Consider the following 21342-nt stretch of genomic DNA (forward strand, 5'->3'; position numbering starts at 1 on the left):
CTTTACTCACTATGCCACAGCACTGGCCCCTACAGGCCAATCTTGAAAGGATCTATCATCGGGCATTGGTAGCTGGTGGAAAGGCCACTCTCCTTACGGTGATACCAGGAGATGGGGTATTGCATATGGCCTGCTTTGAATGCATCTAGCATGTGTCAAAGTGAAATCAGATTAAATGTATACCGAGGTGCTATAGTTGCAACAGGATCTGGCTCCCTAATTCATGCAGCATCATGGATTGATGACACTTACAGAACGGAGGCTTGACCCAATTATGGTAGCTAAAGATGAGGTCTTTGGGGAGTGATTGGCTGGTACGGGGTTGTTCGGGTAGGGCACCGTGATCCACATAGACATGAGAAACCACATAGACATGAGCAAGCATTCTCCCTGTTTTCTGCTTCCTGGCTCACCATACAGTCTTCTTCTGTCTGCATTCTCCCATCTACTTCCCTTTAGGTGCCAGGCCAATAGGGTCACCTGATCTTGGACCATGAACTTCTAAAACTGAGCCAAAATAAACTGACTTCCTTCATAACTAGTTTCTCTTGGGTATTTTGAGTAGTGACAAAAAGCTGGCTGATATGCAGGGGATTCCGAGAGGAAGGAGAGAGGTGTGACTTGGTGTGACTGCGTTGGGAGTTGGGGCTGGGGGTGACCCTTTGGTGAGTACTCCTAAGTCCCATCTATGTTCCTCGTGATGCTTCCAGCCTTGGGGATGGGTTTGGGGCCGATTCTGTGACTATGTATGTGCCTCAGGACTAGTTTGCTTTCCAGGAACATCTTGCATGGCGGTCTAGTCTCACACTAGCTGCTTCCTTGAGATCCTAACAGGTTGGGAACTGCTGAAGCTTAGGGCCGCTCTGTACTCTTAGCAGCAGATGCTAATGACAGGGATTATGCTATGCGATCCCAGAGAGGGCCTCCTCCTCCCTGTGGGCCCCTGTGTCACCAGCATGTTGGCTTAACTTCGGTCCCTGCAGCCTGCATTCGGTGGTGCTGTGTTTAGTCAGTGCTCAGTGTCACATCACTTCCCTTCTGGTGAGCCAAGCATTGATTGATTCTGAATATTTGCCTTTGGGAAATTTCTGTAGAGAAGATGAGTTTCTTTGGGGATTTAGAAATACGAATTGGGCTCTTTGGTCTTTTCTCACTTAGGATCACAGCCTAATGGATAAAAGGATAATGGCCTTCTACATGGTTGTGATTTGAAGGGCACTAGGAAGACCCTCAAAAAACCTCCTTCCTAGAGCTCTACACTCTCATCATCACTACTTCTCTCTTTTTAAAGCCCTCCTTCCCTCCCTCCTCTTTCCCTCCCTCCTCTTTCCCTCCCTCCTCTTTCCCTCCCTCCTCTTTCCCTCCCTCCCTCCTTCCCTCCTTCCCTCCTTCTCTCTCTCTCTCTCTCTCTCTCTCTCTCTCTCTCTCTCTCTCACACACACACACACACACACACACACACACACACAGAAGTGAAGTGCAGTGTATCCTGTCCAGGGCAATTTGCTTGGCTTGACTTCAGTATAGACTTTGGTTGGAAACGTCCATGCTCAGGTAGTCATCAATCGTTCACCAGGCACTTCCAACGGAACAAGCTGTGCTCTAGGTCATGCGAATATCATATCAACTATAACCCAGTCCCATTCCTCTCAGCTGGTGGGGAAGGGAGAAATGTCAAGAAAAATATGAATGTCAAGGGGTAAATTCTGCAGTGTGGTGTGACAAGGACCGCAACAGTGTCATACGTAGGCAGGTCCAGTGAGGAGGAAGGGAGCAGGGGCAGCTGCCATGGCCTATCCAGAGGGGCACCCAGGACCTGTGCATGTTGCAGTCGATACGGACCCCTTGTGAATGAGGTAAGCTGGTCCCCTGTCCCGAGAGGGGCCCCAGAATGTTTTCACAGGGTCCAGATCCTGTCTCGGTGACTGTGCATAATGGCACATTGTGGGACCTCAGAAGATGGAATTGGGAATTTAGAGGACCAAGTCAGAGATTATTTAACACTGAATAGTGCAGGATGAGAAGTAGCATGTGAGGAGGAAAAGTCCAGGCAAAGGGAAAAATACATACACAAAATACCTGGCACGAGGGCACTGGCTGGCTGGATGTGATGAGAGTTTGATCAGCAGGACGGGATACAGAGCTTCGGGGAAATGAGATCAAAAAGGGAGACAAGTTAGATTCCGCAGGGCCTTAAATATCTTGAAAACTCACTAGTTTGTCTAACGGCAATGGAGAGCCACTGGGTTTGTTATTTATTTCTTCTTTTAAAGATTTATTTTAAAGTCAGAGTTACAGAGAGAAAATGAGAGATTTTCCATCTGCTGGTTCATTCCGCAGATGGCTGCAACAGCTAGCATTGGGCCAGGCCAAAGCTAGGAGCCAGGAGCTTCATCCAGGTCCCCCACGTGGGTGCAGGGGCCCAAGTACTTGGGCCATCTTCTGCTACTTTTCCTGGGCACATTAGCAGGGAACTGGATTGGAAGTGGAACAGCTGGGACAGGAGCCTGTGCCCATATGGGATACTTGCATTGCAGGTAGCGGTTTTACCCACTATATATGCCACAACACCGACCCCTGGATGCAACTTTGAAAAATTATTTTAATACAAGGAAATGACCTTGGGAATATTCTTAGGTAATTCTGGTAGATGTGATCTGAGAAATGTAGTGAGTGAAGTTTGGGTTTGATTAGATTTTGCCTTCCGTCAGGGCGTGTGGCCTTGCACGGTGCTGCAGATCCCTGTTGCACCACTTCCTAATTATGCAGTGGCATTTATGAAGGGTAAAAGGAAAAACCGTAGGCTGTGGGAAGCATTGAACGAGATGATGCATGCGGGATCTTAGCACAGCCGTCAGCTCATGGTAAGCACAGACAGTCCCGCACGGCTGTGATGATCTGGTACTCCTGGTGCTGAGCACAATGGCTTCGCCAGATTAAGGGGTGGGTGCCGCAGCGCCCAGAGTTGAGGGGACCCTGGGGGTGCACAGGGCCTTGCCCTACCTGGCTGCTTCAATGGCGGCACTCTTCCTGACAGTCTCTCCATTTTGTACTCTCAGTGCACCTCCAGCCCGGCTTGTCTAGAAATGGTCGCTCAAGGCTGAGAAGTGACACAGCAACACAGAGCCTGGGCCTGCTGCCAGGTTGTAAGATGCACACATTGTAACGTGAGGGGGGAGGGTACAGGAGGAAAGTTTGGAAACCCAACCAAAGCCAGAGCCATTTTATTGTTAGGCAGAATGAAGACACCTCGCGGAGTTTCCGGTGCGGCAGGCAGTGGGAAACCTAGGGAAGACTCCTGCCCTGAGCTTGTGCGGAAGGAAGAAGCGGCACTGGGGGCTCTGGTCCCCGCAAGGCTGGGTTCCGGGGCCCTGGAAGGCCCTTGCTGGCCTTAATACTGTGCTGTGACTCTCTTGAACTTCTTCATTGATTAGCAAGGGGGCCTCCACTATCCTTTGGCTCCAAGTCCTGGTTCTGGGGCAGGGTATCTGGGGCAGTGACATTTTGTCTCAGCTCATTTTTCAGCTGTATGGAGCTAGTGTTCTTTTTTAATGTCTCTCTTTGATTTAATTATAAAAGAAAAAAAATCATGGCAGATTTAATCTGTACAGAACTGAAATAAAACCAGTAGTGCCTCATTTCCTGCTTCCAGTCACGCTCCGCAGAAATCACCAGAGCCAGTGGTTAGTGGGTGCCTCCTCACATTTTTACAAGTATGCATTTTAAAGTAATATATATTTAAAATATACTGCAATCACGTTGCTGAAGTAAATACTAAATACTACAGCATTGTTCATATTAGAATGTCCATTTCTCTCAGTCCCGCTTGCCTTCAGTGGGGCAGCCACTGCTAACAATTTTGTGTGTGCCCTCCACACAGGTGGCAGGGGGTGTTACTTTTTCTCTGTAGAAGAGATAAGTGATCTATGATCAGGGTTAGCTGGACCACGCCCTCAGCTAAGTGAATTCATTTTACTTGGAGGCTGATTTGTAAAGAAAGTTTCGGCTCTGGGAGGGAGACTGAGAGCCTGGAGCCCTGGCCCTGCACCAGGAACACCGTGGAGGGGCTTGGTTTCATCATCTGCCTCCTTCAGAGGGCTCCGGAGAAGAGCTCTCTCCCTAGCAACCGTTTCTAATCTGGAAAACCGCACAGCGGGGACTCTTCAGTGACCCCTGGGGACAGGGGCAGGGTTGGCTGGGAGGGGAGCGGCGGGGACAGTCCTGGCTCCAGGAATCGGCGGTTAAAGGGATGGTCAGGCTCCTAGAGGAATACTGCATGGTAGCAGTGCCTGCATTTTATTTCAGCGTTCTGCGTGCCTGACGGACGGACGTCAGTCTCTCTGATTTACGAGCGCTGTGGCTTCTTACTGCTCACAATCCCACTAGAGGAATGTTGCTGTCTTTGTTTTCCATATGAAAGAGTGGGCGCCTGGAGGCCAGGGTCCTTGCTCAAGGTTACACCGCAAAGAGCTGGTGAAGCTGAGACCCCCACCCCAAGTCTGTGCGACCCCAGAGCCTGTGTCTTCAGCATTCTCTTGCCCCCAGGATATAATAGCTGACTGAAGGAGGAGGATTTTTGAGAAATTGCCCTCCCTACATGCTGGGGGACTTTAGCAACCAGAAAATAAGGTAGAAAACTCGAGGCCAGGCTGCCTGAGCCCTGCTGGGTTGTGGGAGTCAAAAAAAGGAAAACAAAAGGTTTATTTTCTAAAGCTGAGTGTGGAGAGCCGGGTGGTCTGAACGCGGCCATCCCAGCGTTTGAGTCTGAGCTCGCAGCTCATGGTATCTTTATACTCTTAACCTAGAAATGACAGAGTTATTTTGGGCACAAAGCAAGAGCTGTGGCTTCAAAAATATGCCAAGTGTATTTATCTCTTCCGCTCCAAGATTACTGAAAATTAGCCCAGCTGTGGCTCAAGGCACCAAACAGCCACAGAATCTTCTAGATAGAGGCATCCCAGCCAGCCAGGGTGAAGCACCCAGGAGCCACAGCTCCCTTGGGCTCCGTCTCTCTCTCTCTCACACACACACACACACACACACACACACACACACACACGCCCGCGCGTGCGCACACAGCCTTCCCAACTCCGGGAATCAAAACACTTAGCCCTGGAAGTCAGGTTCCGCTCTGGCTCCTCCCCCACCCATCAGACTTCACAAGAAATAAAAATGGGGCATATGTGTGAGAATAATGTTTCAGCCTCATTATCGAATTCCAGTGTGATTCAGGAAAAATTGTCTTGCTGTAATTTCAGCCTTCAGATTTCCTATCTATAAAATAAAACTCCTTTGAAACGGGGTGAGCACTGTGATGCAGTGGGGGAAGCTGCTGTGGGACACCTGCCCCCGACTTCAGAGGCCTGCGTCCTAGCACCTTCGCTTCCCATCAGCTTCCTGCCGATGCACCCTGGGAGGCAGCAGATGATGGCTCAAGAGTGAGGTCCCTGCCACTCAGGTGGGAGACCTGGGTGGAGTTCAGGGCTCCTGGCTTCAGCCTGGCACAGCCCTGACTGTTACGGGCATTTGGGGAGTGAACCAGCAGATGGCAGTTGTTTCTTGGTCATTCTTGCCTTTCAAGTAGATGAAAAGAGATGAAGAAACATCCAGAATATCCTTTAAATGAATAAATAAATAAAGGTAATTAAATTGTGATGAGTCAAGATTCAATTTCAATAAATGAATATGCAGAATGCGTAATAAGCTGCCTGATCTATAATAATCAATCAAATCCTTAAAAAACCAAACGACTCTTCTATTGCTCTGATCTCACAAATGCAGTTTAATGAGTTTTTACAACAGGCACTGTGCTAAATGCTCTAGGATAATCCCATCTAATCCTATAACAGCTCAACGCAGCGGGGGCTATTATTATCTCCTTTACAGAGGAAAACTGAGGCCCAGAGACAGTAAATAATTTGCAGAACATCACATGGCTTACATGCTGCAGCCAGGTTTCAGTCGGGACATGCTGATGACAGAGCCGAGGCTTTGCGGAGAACAGGGCGTGCAGCTTCCCCTTCCTAGGTTTCCGGGGAAAATGAAGGACTAAGAAGCACAGGGGGATGCTGGCCCCAGTGGTTTTAACTTTCTCCCCCCTCCCCCCCTCTCTGATCCTGGACTGGATTTGGGTTTCAGGCCATGATTCCCCTGTGTGTTGTGGGCTGTGATTACTCAGATTAGCTCTGCCCAATTCATAAAGGACTGGTGGGCAGGGGGAGGTGGAGCTTGTCCGTTCAGGCTGCAAGCCCCACAAATGGCAGGAGAGGGGGTGGGGAAGGAGCTTGAGATGCAGGACCTGGGCTTTCGGAAGGCTGATGGCTTCTGCCCTTTGGTCAGCCTGAACATTTGCTTATGATTCTACAATCTGCCAAGTTCTGGCACGGAGAGAGAGAAGTGAAATGGTTGCTCACAACCAAGAAGGCGCCAACTGCTTGAAAGACTGCAGGGACTGCTTGGGTAGCAGAGGAGCTGGGACCAGGGAGAAGGAAGGTGGTCCTGCCCAGGAAGCCTGGTGCTCACTTGCAAACCCCGAATCTGCAGAGCCTCCCATGCCTGGCCTCCTCCCTGGGCAGTCAGAGCTGCGGCCGCCGCCCGCTCCAGGAGCGGGAGCGAGCAGTCCTGCGGAGCGTCTGGCCGCGCCGGAAGCGGCTGTAATCATTTAATAGCCTCTGCAGGCTACTCTGACTTAGCCGAGTGGGCAGGCTCCAGGGTGCTGTCTGGCAAGATAGGCCCCGGCTTTAATCAAAATGATGGGTTTTCTGGAAGCTCTTTATTAACCTTAGCACTGCAATCCAGAGATGGTAACAAAGGGTTGAATGGGGAGTGCGAGGGCGGGGCGGAGACCTGGAGACAGGGGGGTGTGATTTTCCTGACTTGTCATTCCTGCATCCACACCCCTCCCCCCACGCTCACACCCCTCCCCCTTCCTCTTCTCTTTTCCACCAAGTCTAGCTTAGAGAGGCTCCTGCACACATGGCAGCGAAAAAGATAATAACCATAATAATTGCTACATTTGTATAATGCTTCAGGGTTACCAAAGGACATTGATGTACAGTTTAAGTTGTGAGTTTTATAGCTAGGTTTTAGTCCCAGGCTCTACCGTGGGGCCACAGCCTCCTTATCTATAAATCAGAAGTTGCTATTAGCTGTATCTACTTGCTGCAGTTCTTGCAAGAACCACAATCATATTTCATACAGAGCTACTCAGTCCTGCACTGGGCACGCAGGAGGGATGCAGTAAGTGTTGATAGCCCTGTGATGTAGGCGGGATTTTATGGATGAGTGAACTGAGGTTCTCTGGTAGAACAACAAAGCAGGGTGAAGAGAGGAAAAGGGAATTGAGCACCCTTAGCGGTCCCCGGGCCGAGCCCCTCTGAGAACTTTGCTGAATGCCGTGTGCTCCAGGTGACTTTGTGCCTTCGTTCAGGGAAATCTGGGGGGAGCAGAAGATGCTTCCTGGCCTCGGTAATTACCCAGAGCAGTTCAGAGCGGGGATTCCGGATGAGTTTGCAAACCTGTCCTTGGCTTCACAGTGTTCAGGACATGTGCTTGCAGCTGCGTGGGCAAAGCCTTGGGCCGTTCTTAATCCCTGGAGGCTCACTCCAAAGGCTCAGGAAGGCAGAGTTCCTTTAGCTGAAAAGAGGAAGCTGGGAACTCTGCCCAAAAGACCCTGGGACAGTGCCTACAGTGGATTTATAGGATTACATGAAGTGGCCAGTTACTTACAAGAGACAGTGTTAAAAACGAAAGATGAAGATCTGTGTGATTTCTTAAATGCATATTGTTCTGACTTTAAAATGTATCTTTACCCATTGTGAAGAAATTGACCAATACCAAAACAAAGGCAAAAGCTTCTTTCTTTATAATTATGAGCATACTCTATTAGAACTTTTAAGTACTGTCAGTTTGTCATCTGAACATGCGAGAAGGGTTCGACCTGAAGATTCAGATTCTTGCCTGCTCGCTGCATGTCTGAAACCCTCCTTCTGGGCTTTGAGAGCTCCACTTACCTGGATCCTGACTGAATTTGGGTTTGTCTTTGGGGGTGAGCTGGGTAGGAGAATGGAGGCAGTCCTGAGAGAAGCAACCCTTCCTTGATGGATTGCTTGCTGGGACTGGCCCCTAGCTGGAGTTAGGCCCTGCCAAAGAAGCTCAGTTACAAGTAAAAATAGCTGATTCACTCTTAGCAGTCCTGCTGTGAGGGGCTTCCTTGCCTCTGGACATGGTCATTAACGCCCCTTAATGAGTTCTGCATCTCAGGATGACAGTCCTAAGACCTCATCTAGAGCCCTGGTTGTGGTTGAAGATAATTAGAAACAGCGACACAGACAGATCTTCCTTCTGCCTGCTTACTCCCCAGATGCCTGCATAATGCACAGCTGGGTGCCAGGAGCCTAGAACCCAATATGGTCTCCCACATGGGTGGCAGGGACCCAAGTACTTGAGCCATCACCTGCTGCCTCCAAGGGAGCATAGTGACAGGAAGCTGGAATCTGAAGTGGAGCATGAAGTCAGGTACTCAGATATGGGATGTGGGCACCCCAAGCGGAATCTTAATCACGGTGCCAAACACCCACCCCAAATCAGAGGTTTTTAAATATGTTTCTTATTTTTGTCTCAGACTCAGACAGAGCCTGTGTTTGAAATGTAAACAGGCAGATTCTGATTGAGCGCAATTACAGATTGGTTATTTTAGAAAGATGGTAGACATGAGTCTTAGTTGGCGCTATGAATGGTGTGACGGGTTAAGCCACTGCCTGCGATGTCCAGCATCCCGTATGGGAGTCCTATCTGCTCCACTTCCGATCCAGCTCTCTGCTAATGCACCTGGGAAGGTAGTGGAGGACGGCCCAAGAGCTTGGGCCCCTGCACCCATGTCAGGGACATGGATAAAGCTCCTGGTTCCTGGCTTTGGCCTGGCCTAGCCCTGGCCGTTGTAGCCATTTGGGTAGTGAACTAGTGGATGGAAAATCTCTGTCTCTGCTTCTGCCTCTCTGTAATTCTTTCAAAAAAAAATAATAAATCTTAAAAAAATAAATATAGATAAACAACAAAAAAGAAATTAGTCTTAGTTTCAGGGTGGTGGGCAGTTGGCCTAGTAGTTAATATGCCTGTTAGGTCACCCACATCCCACACCAGAGTGCCTCAGTTCAGTTTCCAGCTCTGGCTCCTGACTTCAGCCTCCAGCTAATGCAGACCCTGCAAGTCTCAGTCCAGCTCCTGACACTCATGGGGGAGGCCTGCATTGCTTTCCTAGCTCCCTGCTTGATCCCAGCCCAGCCATGGCCATTGGGGAACATTTGGAGGAGTGAATAGGACCCCTCTCTTTTTCTGTCTCTGTCTCTCTGCCTCTCAGCTGTAAATACAAATATTTTTATAAGAATGAATCCTAAGTCTCAGAGAAAAAATGTTGCCCCCTTTTCAGAGTGCTGTTATGTCAGTTGTGCTGGGGAAGCATGATATAAGGACAAAGGTTTGGAGAAGAAAGCTTCTTGCTGTCTCTCCTTAGTGCTTGCAATAAATTTGAAATATCCTTATGCTGCCCTCCTAGCCCCAAGAGCTGTGCAGTATTTCCTAGGCCATATGTGATGCCGTATATAGAGCCCTTACACTGCGCCAAGGATGAGGCTTGGCACTTTGCATGCATTACCTCATTGTCTTGAGGTTCTCTGAGAGTGCTGTCAGTGGAGAGCAGCTGCCACTTCCACCTCTTGCACCAGTTCATTCATTCACTCAACCAGCAATTATTTATTTAATTATTTAAAGCTCTATTGCATTTATTTGAAAGGCAGAATGACACAGAGGGAGAGGCAGAGAAAGAGATCTTCCATCCACTGGTTCATTCCCCAAATGGTCGCAACAGTCATTTGCCTGGGCCAGGCCAGAGCCAGGAACCTGGAACTCCATCCAGGTTCCCAACATGAGTGGCAGGGACCCAAGCACTTGGGCCATTTCCCACTGCTTTCCCAGGTGCCCTAGCAGGGAGCTAGATTGGAAGCACAGCAGTGCTGCTACACCACAACGCCGGCCCGCAGAAAGTACTTATTAAAAACCTGTAAGGGGTCAGGAATTGTTTTAGGCACTGGTTATATGTCGGTGAATGAACAGGTGTATTTCCTGTCTCTGAAAGGGTGCTGCCTGGCTAGGTTGGTCATAAAAGTTCACTCTGAGGAGGTTGCGTTGGAATACAGACTTGGAGAAAGAGGAGTGATGTGAAGAATGGAGAAGTCATTTGAGACCAAAGGAAAATTAAGTGAACAGATCTTGAGGCAAAAGCAGTTCCATAGGATGTTTGAGGAACTGAAAGAGGGCCTGTGTGGCTGGATTACAGTGGCAGGAAGGACATTTTTAGAAGAGATTAGAAAAGAAAAAAAATCAGATTATTAAAGGGGTTTATATACTATGGTAAGGAGTTTGATTTTTATTTTCTCAAAACAGTAGAAAGTCTTTGAATAATTTTCAGCAGGGAAGTGATGTAATCTGATTTCTAATTTTAAAGGATTTTACTGTATGTATATTATACTGCAATTTTTAGGAAAGGATAAATGCTTTAAGGCATAAAGATGACTCTGGCTGCTGTGTGGAGGATTAGAGAGAGGCAAAAGTGGAAGCAGGTTGAACAAGGGGTGGGCTTGGCTGTGATGCAAAGGAGACAGAGTGATGTCCGAGAAAGTGAAAATGGAGAGAAGACTGCAGATGCAATATATATTTAGAAGGCAGAATGTACAGGTCTTGGTGATGTATTATAAATGGAGAATGAAGAAGGGAAAATGAAGAATAGCTCCGAATCTCCTGGCTTCAGCAGTGGGATACATGGGTCGTTATTTGCTGAGGCTCCAAAGATTTGCAAAGGAATAAATGAGAGTGGTCTCAAGAGTTTGGTTTCAAATCCCTTCAGTTTGCGATGCCCATGTGCAGATACCGGATGGGCAGTTGGATACCTGGCATGGGGCCACAGAGAGATGCAGGCTGTTGTAAATCTGCATCTCATCAGCATACTTAGATGGTATTTATATCCCTTTGGGTGACTGAGATCCCTAAAGCAAAGAATGGAGAGGAGGTAGAGAAGAGGGTACAGGGCCAAAGTCATGGGAGCTCCAACACACAGGTGACCTAGGTGAGGAGGCTCCTCAGGGAAACTGAGGAAGAACAGCCAGGGAGAAAGGTGCTAAGGCTGTTGGGGGTGGGGGGCCAGAATATGCTCCCTTACCCTGAGATGTGAAGGGTTTTTGAGCTGCAGGCAATTAAGAAGATTCGAATACAGCAAAGCTGTCCGCCCTCCTTCTGTTTGCCTAAAAGCAGGACATATATTTACAGAGACAAAAGATTTTACCCACTGCCTTCCACGAGGGAGAACTGAAGACAGTTTGGGGCTCTCCAGCCTGGAGACGGCACCAGAGGAGCAGACTTGAGCACGCTTTAGCAGCTAGCCTTTGTCTGTCGTGCACTTGCCATCCCCCCAGGTGCTGCCTCTCTGCACTCAAAGTCCTTTTCTTTTGTCTGTTTCTTCTTATAAAATTTACTGTTAATTTGCTGAAGGTGCTATACGACCTGTAATTGAAAGCTGCCCCTTGCAGGCTGTCCTCTCCTCGGCTGTCTCTCATGTACGTATGACATATACACATTAATAAACTTCTGTTTGTTTTTCTCTTCTTAATCTGCCTTTTATAGCAGGGTTCCAGTCCAGCTAAGAACCGATGGGGGTTATTCTTCTACATGACAAATTCATGCACATACCAGTTTGAAGAAGCGGATGACACATGCTGCTGGGAGGTTTACTAAGATGAGGACTAAAATGTGACCACTGATTTTGGAAGTACTGTAGTTAACTTGACATGAACAGTGTTAGAAAAGCAGCACTCATGGGCCTGCACTGTGGCATGGGAGGTTAAGACTCTTCCTGCAGGGCTAGTATACCATATGGATGCTGGTTCAAGTCCCAGCTTCTCCACTTCTGATCCAGCTCCCTGCTAATGCAACTGAAAGCAGCAGAGGATGACCCAAGTCCTTGGGCCCCTGCATACACATGGGAGACCTGGATGAAGTTCCTGGCTTCAGCCTGGCCCAGCCCCAACCATTGCAGCCATTTGGTGAATGAACCAGTGGATAGAAAACCTTCCTTGTTCTCCCTCTCTCCTTCTCTCTCTGTATTTCTGCCTTTCAAATAAATTAATAAAAATCTTTTAAAAAGTAAAGTAGTGCACAGGGACCCCAAATTGAGGAACTGAGAAGCAGTAGGAGGTGGGGAAGTGGAAATGGCGGGCACAGACAGTCCAGACTGCAGTGAACATAAGTGGCCTGTGTGGTAGATATTTTCTTATCCACTAAAAGCAATGTCAGAGACATAAGCACTGCCGTGTTGCCAAAGGGTTTCAGTGTCACAGCCACTGGGATCACACTGCCCAGAAAGATCATCACTTTTTGTCTCTGGCTCTGACTTCTACTCTTCTAGAAGTTAGTGATACACTTTATTCTTCGTCTTCCAATGAGACTCTTGGGAAAGATTTGCATTGAAAACCCCTGTAGATGCGGAATTATTTCCCCGAGACTCACTGCAAATTTCACTTCTCCTCTGGAATCCCCTTTAACTTTTTCAGGTATGATTAATCCATTTCTCCCCTGGAGTCCCATGATGCTTTACAGCTGGGTGGGGAATGTCCAGCTCGTGGGTCATAGAAGGCCCACCAAATTGCTGGGTCTGGCTCTGCCAGGGCAACCGTGGGTGGGAGTCAAAATTCAGTAACTATAGCAGGCTAATTTTTAAGTTGATGATTGTGTATGGCCCACAGATGATGTTGTGAATACCCAAACAGCCCTTGGCAGAAAAATCTTCCCCAGCCCTACTTTCCAGGTCTCGAGTTTTGCATCTATTAACTTGGCTTATAATTGCTCAAATGTACGTCCCAGACTGGGCACACACCGAGGGAGAGGATTCAGTTTGGAAAGTGAAGTTGGCTCCCGGTGCTCCATCCAGACAGAGGTGCAACCTGCAACAGGCTGTCATCCTCCCTGCTGGGGCGAGTCTCTGACACCCTGCTTCTCCACGTCTCTTCCCTGCTCTGTCTCACTGCTCCTCCAGACGACTAGAGGAGAATTCAGATTGGATAATTGATTCAACCGATTTCTCTTCCATTCGGATAGAGTAGGAGTCAAAAAATATTTGTAGCCAGAGTTTAATCTTTTGCACTCAGAGTACCATTTCTGCTTTAAATCCTGTGCATTTCCCATCCCATTCCCAGGCAAGGTAACCACAGCCATGTTCTTTGGGAGATTCCTCACAAACAATGAGAATTATGTTACTAGAAAACTAGACTCCTGGGCACTCTGGTGAGAAAGTCTGCCTTCCTGCTCTTGTCCAAACACAGTGCTTCCCTTCCAGGCTTGAAGAAATAATCGCCCTTTCTTGGGCACCCATGGTCTATGCAACCTTCCTCTCCCTGCAGAGTGGCATCGGGGGCGTGTGTTGACCCTGTCACCCATTTGTGATGGTTTGTCTTTCAGAACCAGAGGCGGGAGAGGTGTCCCCTCCGGTCGGCGCTGGTGTCAACAGCAACAGCTGGACCTTCAAGTACGGACCAGGCAACCCTAAGCAGTCCGGTCCCGGTGAGTTGCCAGACAAATTCATTATCCCAGGATCTCCTGCAATCATCTCCATCCGGCAGGAGCCTACTAACAACCAAATTGACAAAAGTGACTTCATAACCTTCGGCAAAAAGGAGGAGACCAAGAAAAAGAAGAAAAAGAAGAAGGGTAGCAAGACCCAGGAGAAAAAGGAGAAAGGGAACAGCACGACTGACAACAGTGACCAGTGAGGTCCCCGGATGGAAACAAGCCACTCAGCCAGTTTTTGTAACAATGGCAAATCCCTCCCACGTAGTGGTTCCCTGCTCCCTTCTCCCATCTCCACGAGCCCTCTTAGAGACCTCCAATCTGCAGAAAGTTCCCTCTGTCTGTCTCGATCCCATGTAACTGGTTTTGTCTTCGAAGCTTTACTAAGTCTGGTGTTAACTCTTTTTCTCCACTCTGGCTTGTTTTCAGAACCTAAAAAGCAGACCCAAGTTTCCTTTCTCCTCCGCCGCAAAGGAGAGGCTTCCCAGCCCCGCCAGTGAGAGGTTGGACTCTCTGCCCTGTGCTCCGGGGATCCTGTCTTGATGACACTCGCAGGGCAGGTTGCAAGGTTTTGAGGTTGAGCAGCTTGGGTGTCTGTGGCCACTGGGTATGTGTGACCCCTGTGGGCATGTGAGTGCCAGACACGGGCTGGGATGGGCCGGACAAGCCTAGTGGGGACAAGAAGGGCTGGGAAGTAAAGGCAGACAGACAGCAGGAGTCACCAGTTTGGAGGGGAAACGTGAAAGTGAAAAGGACCAGACTTTCTAAACCTTACGACTCAAGAGGTGGCGGCCACCGTCTTGTGGACAAAACTACCCTCAGTGACAAGGCTTTAGGGGCTCCTAAAGTCTGTTGGCTGTGGGTCATCAATCATGAACCCTGCATTAGACCACAAGCCAGTAGTGCAGTGTCTCACAGAGGGCTAGCCAGGGCAGCAGAAGCAGACCTGCCGTGTTTCCTGTATATGTCCTTGTGCTCACTTTACTCAGAATTCTTTTGCACACAATGTTTATGAAAAGGCCAAGTCCTTTTCTGACAACACATATGCAAAAGCAAAAGAAGAAAGAAAACCCCAACACCTCACTTTATGCTGTTTGTTGTTTGATAGATTTATTTAAAAAAGAGAAAGTCTATTGCTATAGATCTTTAAAAGAGAAATATGATGAATACATTCCCCCTATACTCCCCTCAAAAAGAGAATTCAGCCATTTAAATGATCGTTGCTGCTACAGAAGTGCTTTAAGAGAATTGCCTGAAACATCTGTATTATACCGGCCACCTGCCAATCACAGCTTTACTCTTTCAGGTCACTCTGGGGGCTGCCTCTTGCATGTATTAATTACTAAATAAAAAGATCTTTCTCTCTCTTTTCTAAGAAACAATTATGTGCACTTTGAATACACAACCTTCTCTAACCAACTATATCGAGACCCAGAAATTGAAGGAAAATGTTCTTTTCTCATACATACAGTGAGCAGATTTTTCAATTCTCTGATTCTGTGACTTGTCTTGGTGTGCTAGCCTTACACCTTCTCTTTGGTTTAGTTACCCTTTTCTAGAACACTCTGAATTGCTAATCTTACTAACACCTATGATGTTACCTGAAATCAATCTCCCATATGTATGCTGTATGCTAATATAAGACTCCTGAAATATTCTTAACTCTGTGCTTGTGTATGTGAATGTTAATGCAACTATTACCTAGAGTGAACTTTAAGCTTTATTGTTGAATGTAACTCCATTATATTTCCTTTTGTACACCTGTGAAAAAGTGGAGTAGTGTTTTTTTAACCATTGTTAATCAGCTTTTGTGTATAAAAGACACAGTAAAATTTCTTTCTTAAATCAAGATACTGGTGATTCAAGGAATTTTATTTATGGTCAGCCAAATGCCATCTCTTGCCAAGACTCCTGCTGGCAAGGGCATGGATAAAGCTGTTTTTTTCTAGTAACAATTCTGGAATGAATACTGAAAATATTCCCTGAGGGCGTGCAAGCACAAATGTTACCAATCTGACCTCTTTGAAGTTGCAGAATGCTTTGAAACTTTCATGTGATCTGGAATGTCAGTTCATATAAAATAATAAAATTTGCAGTCACCTTAAATAAGAGTTTTTAATTTGGGTATATACAATTTAGAAGTTTAATTATATTATCTATTTGAAAGTTAATATAAAAGAGGTAGGAGTCTGTTATTTAAAAATAGGCATTAAATCTCGAAAGACTGTCTTGTCTACTTTTAGCTTCATTCTCCACATTTTGAAGGGTGTGTAACTTCAGCTCTGCAGGATTGCATGGGGTAAACTTGCTTGCAACACATGTGAACCATTGCTACATCGTAGGTTGTGATCATTTTGCCCCATTGAAGCCCATGTATCTGACCTTACGTGCCTTTTGAACTAGGAGAATCGGGCTAATTTATTAATGATGATAATTATAATGTATCTGTACAGCACTTTTTAAATTTGCGAAGTGCTTTCCAATCCATGTTAGTTACTAGTTATTACAGCTGTAAGGATAAAACAAGTCATGTGGATTCATTTTTAATTGGTGCTATTGGTATTTCTTCTGTTCTTGCTAATAAATGGAAAATGGTGGTATGAAAGAAATGGTGGTCATTTCTAAGTATAAGAGTAGGATAAAAAAGAACACTGACTATTATTAGCTGTTATTACTGAAGAAGATTGCTGAAGTATGAAACTTGCTGCATCACTCCCTGGCTATCATCCTAGCTGTTATGTTCATTACTCAAGAAAACACCCAAATGGAATCAAGAATCAAACTCCACAACACGGGTATCCAGGAGCTTGCCGGGTCCCTTCCCACTGTACTTCTCTAATAAGAATTGCAACCAACCAACTATTGCCGCTAGAGCCCACTCAGTCTTCTTGTTCTTTACTTGTTTAGCCTTTGTACCTCTCTACAATTGGGAAGCGAAGTAATGTCACTAAAAAGTTAACTTTTATTGAGTACAGAGTATGTGCTAACCACTTTACTGGGTAGATTCAGTTTATATAGTACATGATCTATAAAATAGATAGCCTTCTGTAGTTAAGTTTTTATGAGTGTAGGTTTTAGATACAGTGGTCCTCAACCAGGAGCAATTTTGGCCTGCGGCAGTGTCTAGAGACTTATTTTTTCCCATTATTTGGTGTGAGGTGCTCCTGGCATCTCATGGGTGAAGGCCAGGGATGCTGCTAAATATCCTACAGTGCATAGGCGAGCACCTCTCAAGCAAGAGTTTTCCAGCCCCAAATTTCAGTAGTACCAAGATTGAGATAAAATGGCCATGTAACTTTTTTAGTCCCTTTTTGAAACAGAAAAGAAACATCATCAATAGTTACATCAGGATTCAAGATGTAAGTTGGAACTGTCCTAGGATAGCTAGGATTTATAGTGACTCTACTTTTAATGAACGGTTATAGCTCTGTTACTGAGTTGGGGTGGTGAACCCTGGACAAGCCAAACTTTTAGTTTTTCAGTCTCAATTTCCTCATTTCTCAAGTGCTAATACTTGTGTCACAGGCATTCTATAATTGTGGAGATTTGGCAAGATAGACCCCAAAAGTTTTAGCATAATACTGCTTGCTAAGTAGTTATTAATAATAATCATTTTCTCTGTTTCTTTGCCCCCTTTGCAGAGATAGAGCTATTAAAACCTGTTTTCCTAATTAAAATGAGTGAAGGGAACCAATGTTTACTGGTTTCAGCCCTGGCTGCTCTGCTTCCAGTCCAGCTCTCAGCTATGGCCTGGGAAGGCAGTGGAAGATGGCCCAGATACCTGGACTCCTGTCACCATCGGGGGAGACCCAGATGGATTCCTGGCTCCTGGATTCACCTTAGCCCAACCACAGCTGTTGTTGGTATTTGGAGAGTGAACCAGTGGCTGGAAGGCCTTTTTCTCTCTCTGCCTTTAAAATAAATATTCAAAAAAATTCTTAAAGAAGTGAGCTCCTGGAAAACAAAGCTGAGTGGTGTGTTAGGTTGCATGATTGTCATGTGACCTGAGCATCTTCAACCCACAAAGAACATGAGCAATTCGATGACCACTCAGCTGGTAGCTTACAGCAGAGGTGAAAAATATTGACAACCACGGGGAGGTTTGTGGCCTAGGGATTCGGATACCTGCACCCCATCCTGAAGAACCTGGGCTCCCACGTCTGATCCCAGCTTCCTGCCAAGGCAGCTGATAGCTCAAGTAGTTGAGCCCCAGCCATTCTCTTGGGAGGCTAGAACTGAGTTTTCACCTCCCAACTTCATTCAGGCCGGTAGAGGCACGGGGAGTGAACCAGTGGATAGGAACTCTGTCTCTCATACTCTTTCTCCCTCTCAAATAAAAAAAAAAAGTTGACAACCAATGCATAAACATACAGAAGGACTGATTAAATAGCTTTTATGTTTAGGATGTGCTATTGCTTCTAATCTTTATTTAACTTTAGGTGACACTGAATTTTTATTATAAAAGTAATATTCTTTTTTTAAAAAAAAGATTTATTTATTTATTTGAAAGTCAGAGTTACACAGAGAGAGAAGGAGAGGCAGAGGGAGAGAGCTCTTCCATCCACTGGTTCACTCCCCTATTGGTTGCAACAATTGCAGCTGTGCCAATCTGAAGCCAGGAGCCAGGAGCCTCGAGCCTCCTCTGGGCCTCCCATACAGGTGCAGGGGACATCTTCTACTGCTTTCCCAGGCCATAGTAGAGAGTTGGATCAGAAGTGGAGCAGCTGGAACTTGAACTGGAGCCCATATGGGATGCCAGAACTGCAGGCAGCAGCCTTACCTGCTGTGCCAAAGCCTTGGCCCCAAAAGTAATATTCTTTTAAATAAATTCAATAATCCAGAGGTATATTAAGAAAACTTACTAATCTCCTCATTAGATTCGTTTAATTTTCCCTTCTGTGTATATCCAATGTTAACAATTTCAGCTTGGGGCCAGCGCTGTGGCGTAGCAGGTAAAGCTGCCACCTGCAGTGCCATCATCCCACATGGGCACCGGTTCAAGTCCTGGCTGCTCCACTTCCAATCCAGCTCTCTCTCTACTATGGCCTGGGAAAGAAGTGGAAGATGGCCCAAGTCCTTGGGCCCCTGCACTCAACGTGGGAGACCCAGAAGAAGCTCCTGGCTCCTGGCTTCGAATTGGCCCAGTTCCAGCTGTTGCAGCCAGCTGGGGAGTGAACCAGCGGATGGAAGACCTCTCTCTGTCTCTCCCTCTCACTGTCTCTAACACTGCCTTTCAAATAAATAAAATAAATCTTTAAAAAATTCAGCTATGTTTTCATACATTTTTCTCTATGCACATTTTTTTTAAAAAATTTCTATCTACATCTCTCATGTACACATAGGTTTGGGTTTTTTGTTTTTGTTTTATTTTTTAAGATAAAAACAAGGGGTTGGTGTTGTGGCTCAGCAAATTAAGCCACTTCCTGCAATGTTGTCATCCCATACGGGTGCCAGTTTCAGTCCTGGCTCCTCCATTTCTGATCCAGGTCCCTGCTAATGCACCTGGGAAAGCAGCAGAAGATGGTCCAAGTCTTTGGGCCCCTGCACCCACATGGGAGACACAGATAAAGATTCAAGCTTCTGACTTCAGCCTGGCCCAGCCCTTGCCATTGTGACCATTTGGGGGAGTGAACCAACAGACAGAAGATCTCTTTCTCTCTCCCTCACTTGCTCTGCCTTTTAAATAAATCTTTTTTAAAAAGACAAAAACAATATATCTATTCCCTGTAGACTTTTTAGACTTACATAACATGGAGATTTTCCAGGCTAACTCTAATAATTTAAAAAATTCCTGTCTTAATTTCCTATAATGGCCACATATAATGTAATAATGCATTCAGTGTTTCTCTACTGATGGCATTTGTGTTATATCCAGATTGTTGCTATTAGAAACAAATAGCATTTGTTTGCAAAGATAAATTCAGTGCCTGAATTTCATAAAACATGATCTAGATGTGTCACAGAGAAGAAATCTGGAAGGCCATCATGAATTTCATGTGACTTTACAATAATCACATTCCTGGGGCTGGTGTTGTGGTGTAGCAGGTAAAGCCGTCACCTGCAGTACCAGCATCCCACGTGGGTGCCAGTTGGAGTTCTGGATGCTCCTCTTCCAACCCAGCTCTCTGCTAATGTGTTTGGGAAAGCAGTGGAAGATGGCCCAAGTCCTTGGGCCCCTGTACCCACACGGGAGACCCAGAAGAAGTCCAGGCTCCTGGCTTTGGATTGGCCCAGCTCTGGTCATTGCAGCCATTTGAGGAGTGAACCAAATGGAAGACTTCTCTGTCTCTGTCTCTGCCTTTCTCTAATTCTGTCTTTCAAATAAAATAAATAAATTTGAAAAAAAGAACAGTGCTACAGTGAACACAAATCATATTTTGCATATTAGTGCAGTCATGCCTTCAGGGTAAGTTCCAAAGAGTGGAATAATTAGATGAAAATGCACATTAAACTTTTTATACATGTTTCAAAAGTGGCCCCTGGAAACAAGATCAATGGTTTCTGAGAACTTCTGCAGCTTGCTCAATTTTGGGTGTTATCAGCCTTTCTCATCTTTAAAAAACACCAGGCTTGTGGTTAATATGCCTTTCCTTAGTTATCATAAAGTTGCACATTTTCCCATCCTTTCCACCAAAAGATCATGATTTCACTGGGCTAACTTACGGTGTCAACGATTCACCAGAATACAAGATGCCTTTAAATATTTGAGCAGCGTATTTGGCTTTGAAACAGTGTGAAAAATTGATGGTGGTGTTTGGCCCAGTGGATATATTAGACAGATTAGTGTGTGATCTCAGAATCAGTGTTCAGGCCATATATTTGTGTGGCGGATAATTATAATAAATGCAGACTTGATGTATCAGAAGAAACACAGTGCATTAGGCCTGTGTCCCGGGGGCCTGGCTGGGTCAGGGGCTTAGAAAACATCAAGTGCAGGAGGCCTTGTCTGGAGCTCTACACGTTCGACCTCAGGATGACCAAGGCAGAGGCTGCAAGATTTTCTCTTCCATTTTCCAGAATAGTCCACACGCCATTGTTTCTGGTTCTCTGAATACATTAATAGAAGTATTTAGTTCCCAAGTAGCAGAACTGGAGCCTGCTCCTTATAGGTGTTAGATTTATTGAAAGATTTGGTATTGTGTGTTAATATCAACAAAGTGCATTTTTTCTCTTTTTAAAAAGATTTATTTATTTGAAAGAGTTCCAGAGAGAGAGAGAGAGAGAGAAAGAAAAGACAGAGATTTTTCATCCACTACTTCACTCCCCAAATGGCTGCAACGGCCAGGGCTGGGTCAGGTCAAACCAGGAATCAGGAGCTTCCTCTGGATGCCCCGGTAGGTGCAAAGGCCCAAGCAGTTGGGCCATCTTCCAATACTTTCCCAGGTGCATTAGCAGGGAGCTGGATTGGAAGTGGTGCAGCCAGGTCTTGAATGGGTAACTTTACCAGCTATACCATAAAACCGGCCCCTCCAAGTACATTTTTATATTACTAACTACATATCAGGAAATAAAAACTAAGATGAATTAGTGTCTGTAAAGAATCACTTCTTGGCCTTTTGGCTAAGATCAAGTGTAGTGTCTGTAAAGAGCTTAGGACAGCATCAGCACAGAGAAAGCATTTAATAAATGTGAGTCTTTTTTAAAAAAAGTATTTATTTGAAAGGCAGAGTTAGAGAGCATCTTTCATCAGCTGGTTCACTCCCCAAATGGCTGCAATGGCCAGGGATGCAC

The 21342-nt window shown here is 46.1% G+C and overlaps 1 protein-coding gene and 1 pseudogene across 7 annotated transcripts in view; both read left to right on the forward strand.

Moving 5' to 3' along the window:
- Nucleotides 1-16220, forward strand: part of PCDHAC2 (protocadherin alpha subfamily C, 2) — a 155754-nt gene extending 139534 nt beyond the window's left edge. For 6 of the 7 annotated variants that reach the window (XM_051844287.3, XM_089334921.1, XM_051844288.3 and 3 more), the window contains exon 4: nt 13504-16220. In XM_051844287.3, coding sequence (XP_051700247.3) covers nt 13504-13814 — 311 coding nt within the window. In that variant the 3' untranslated portion in view covers nt 13815-16220. The remainder of the gene's footprint in view (nt 1-13503) is intronic. The other variant, XM_017341106.4, reaches the window with a different exon arrangement.
- A 4931-nt stretch (nt 16221-21151) lies between these two features.
- LOC138850266 (U2 spliceosomal RNA) lies at nt 21152-21314 on the forward strand (annotated as a pseudogene).
- Nucleotides 21315-21342: the final 28 nt, after the last annotated feature.

The sequence above is a fragment of the Oryctolagus cuniculus genome, chromosome 6 (assembly GCF_051225735.1).
Source record: "Oryctolagus cuniculus isolate XC-2025 breed Fujian yellow rabbit chromosome 6, ASM5122573v1, whole genome shotgun sequence".
Classification (NCBI taxonomy): Eukaryota; Metazoa; Chordata; class Mammalia; order Lagomorpha; family Leporidae; genus Oryctolagus; species Oryctolagus cuniculus.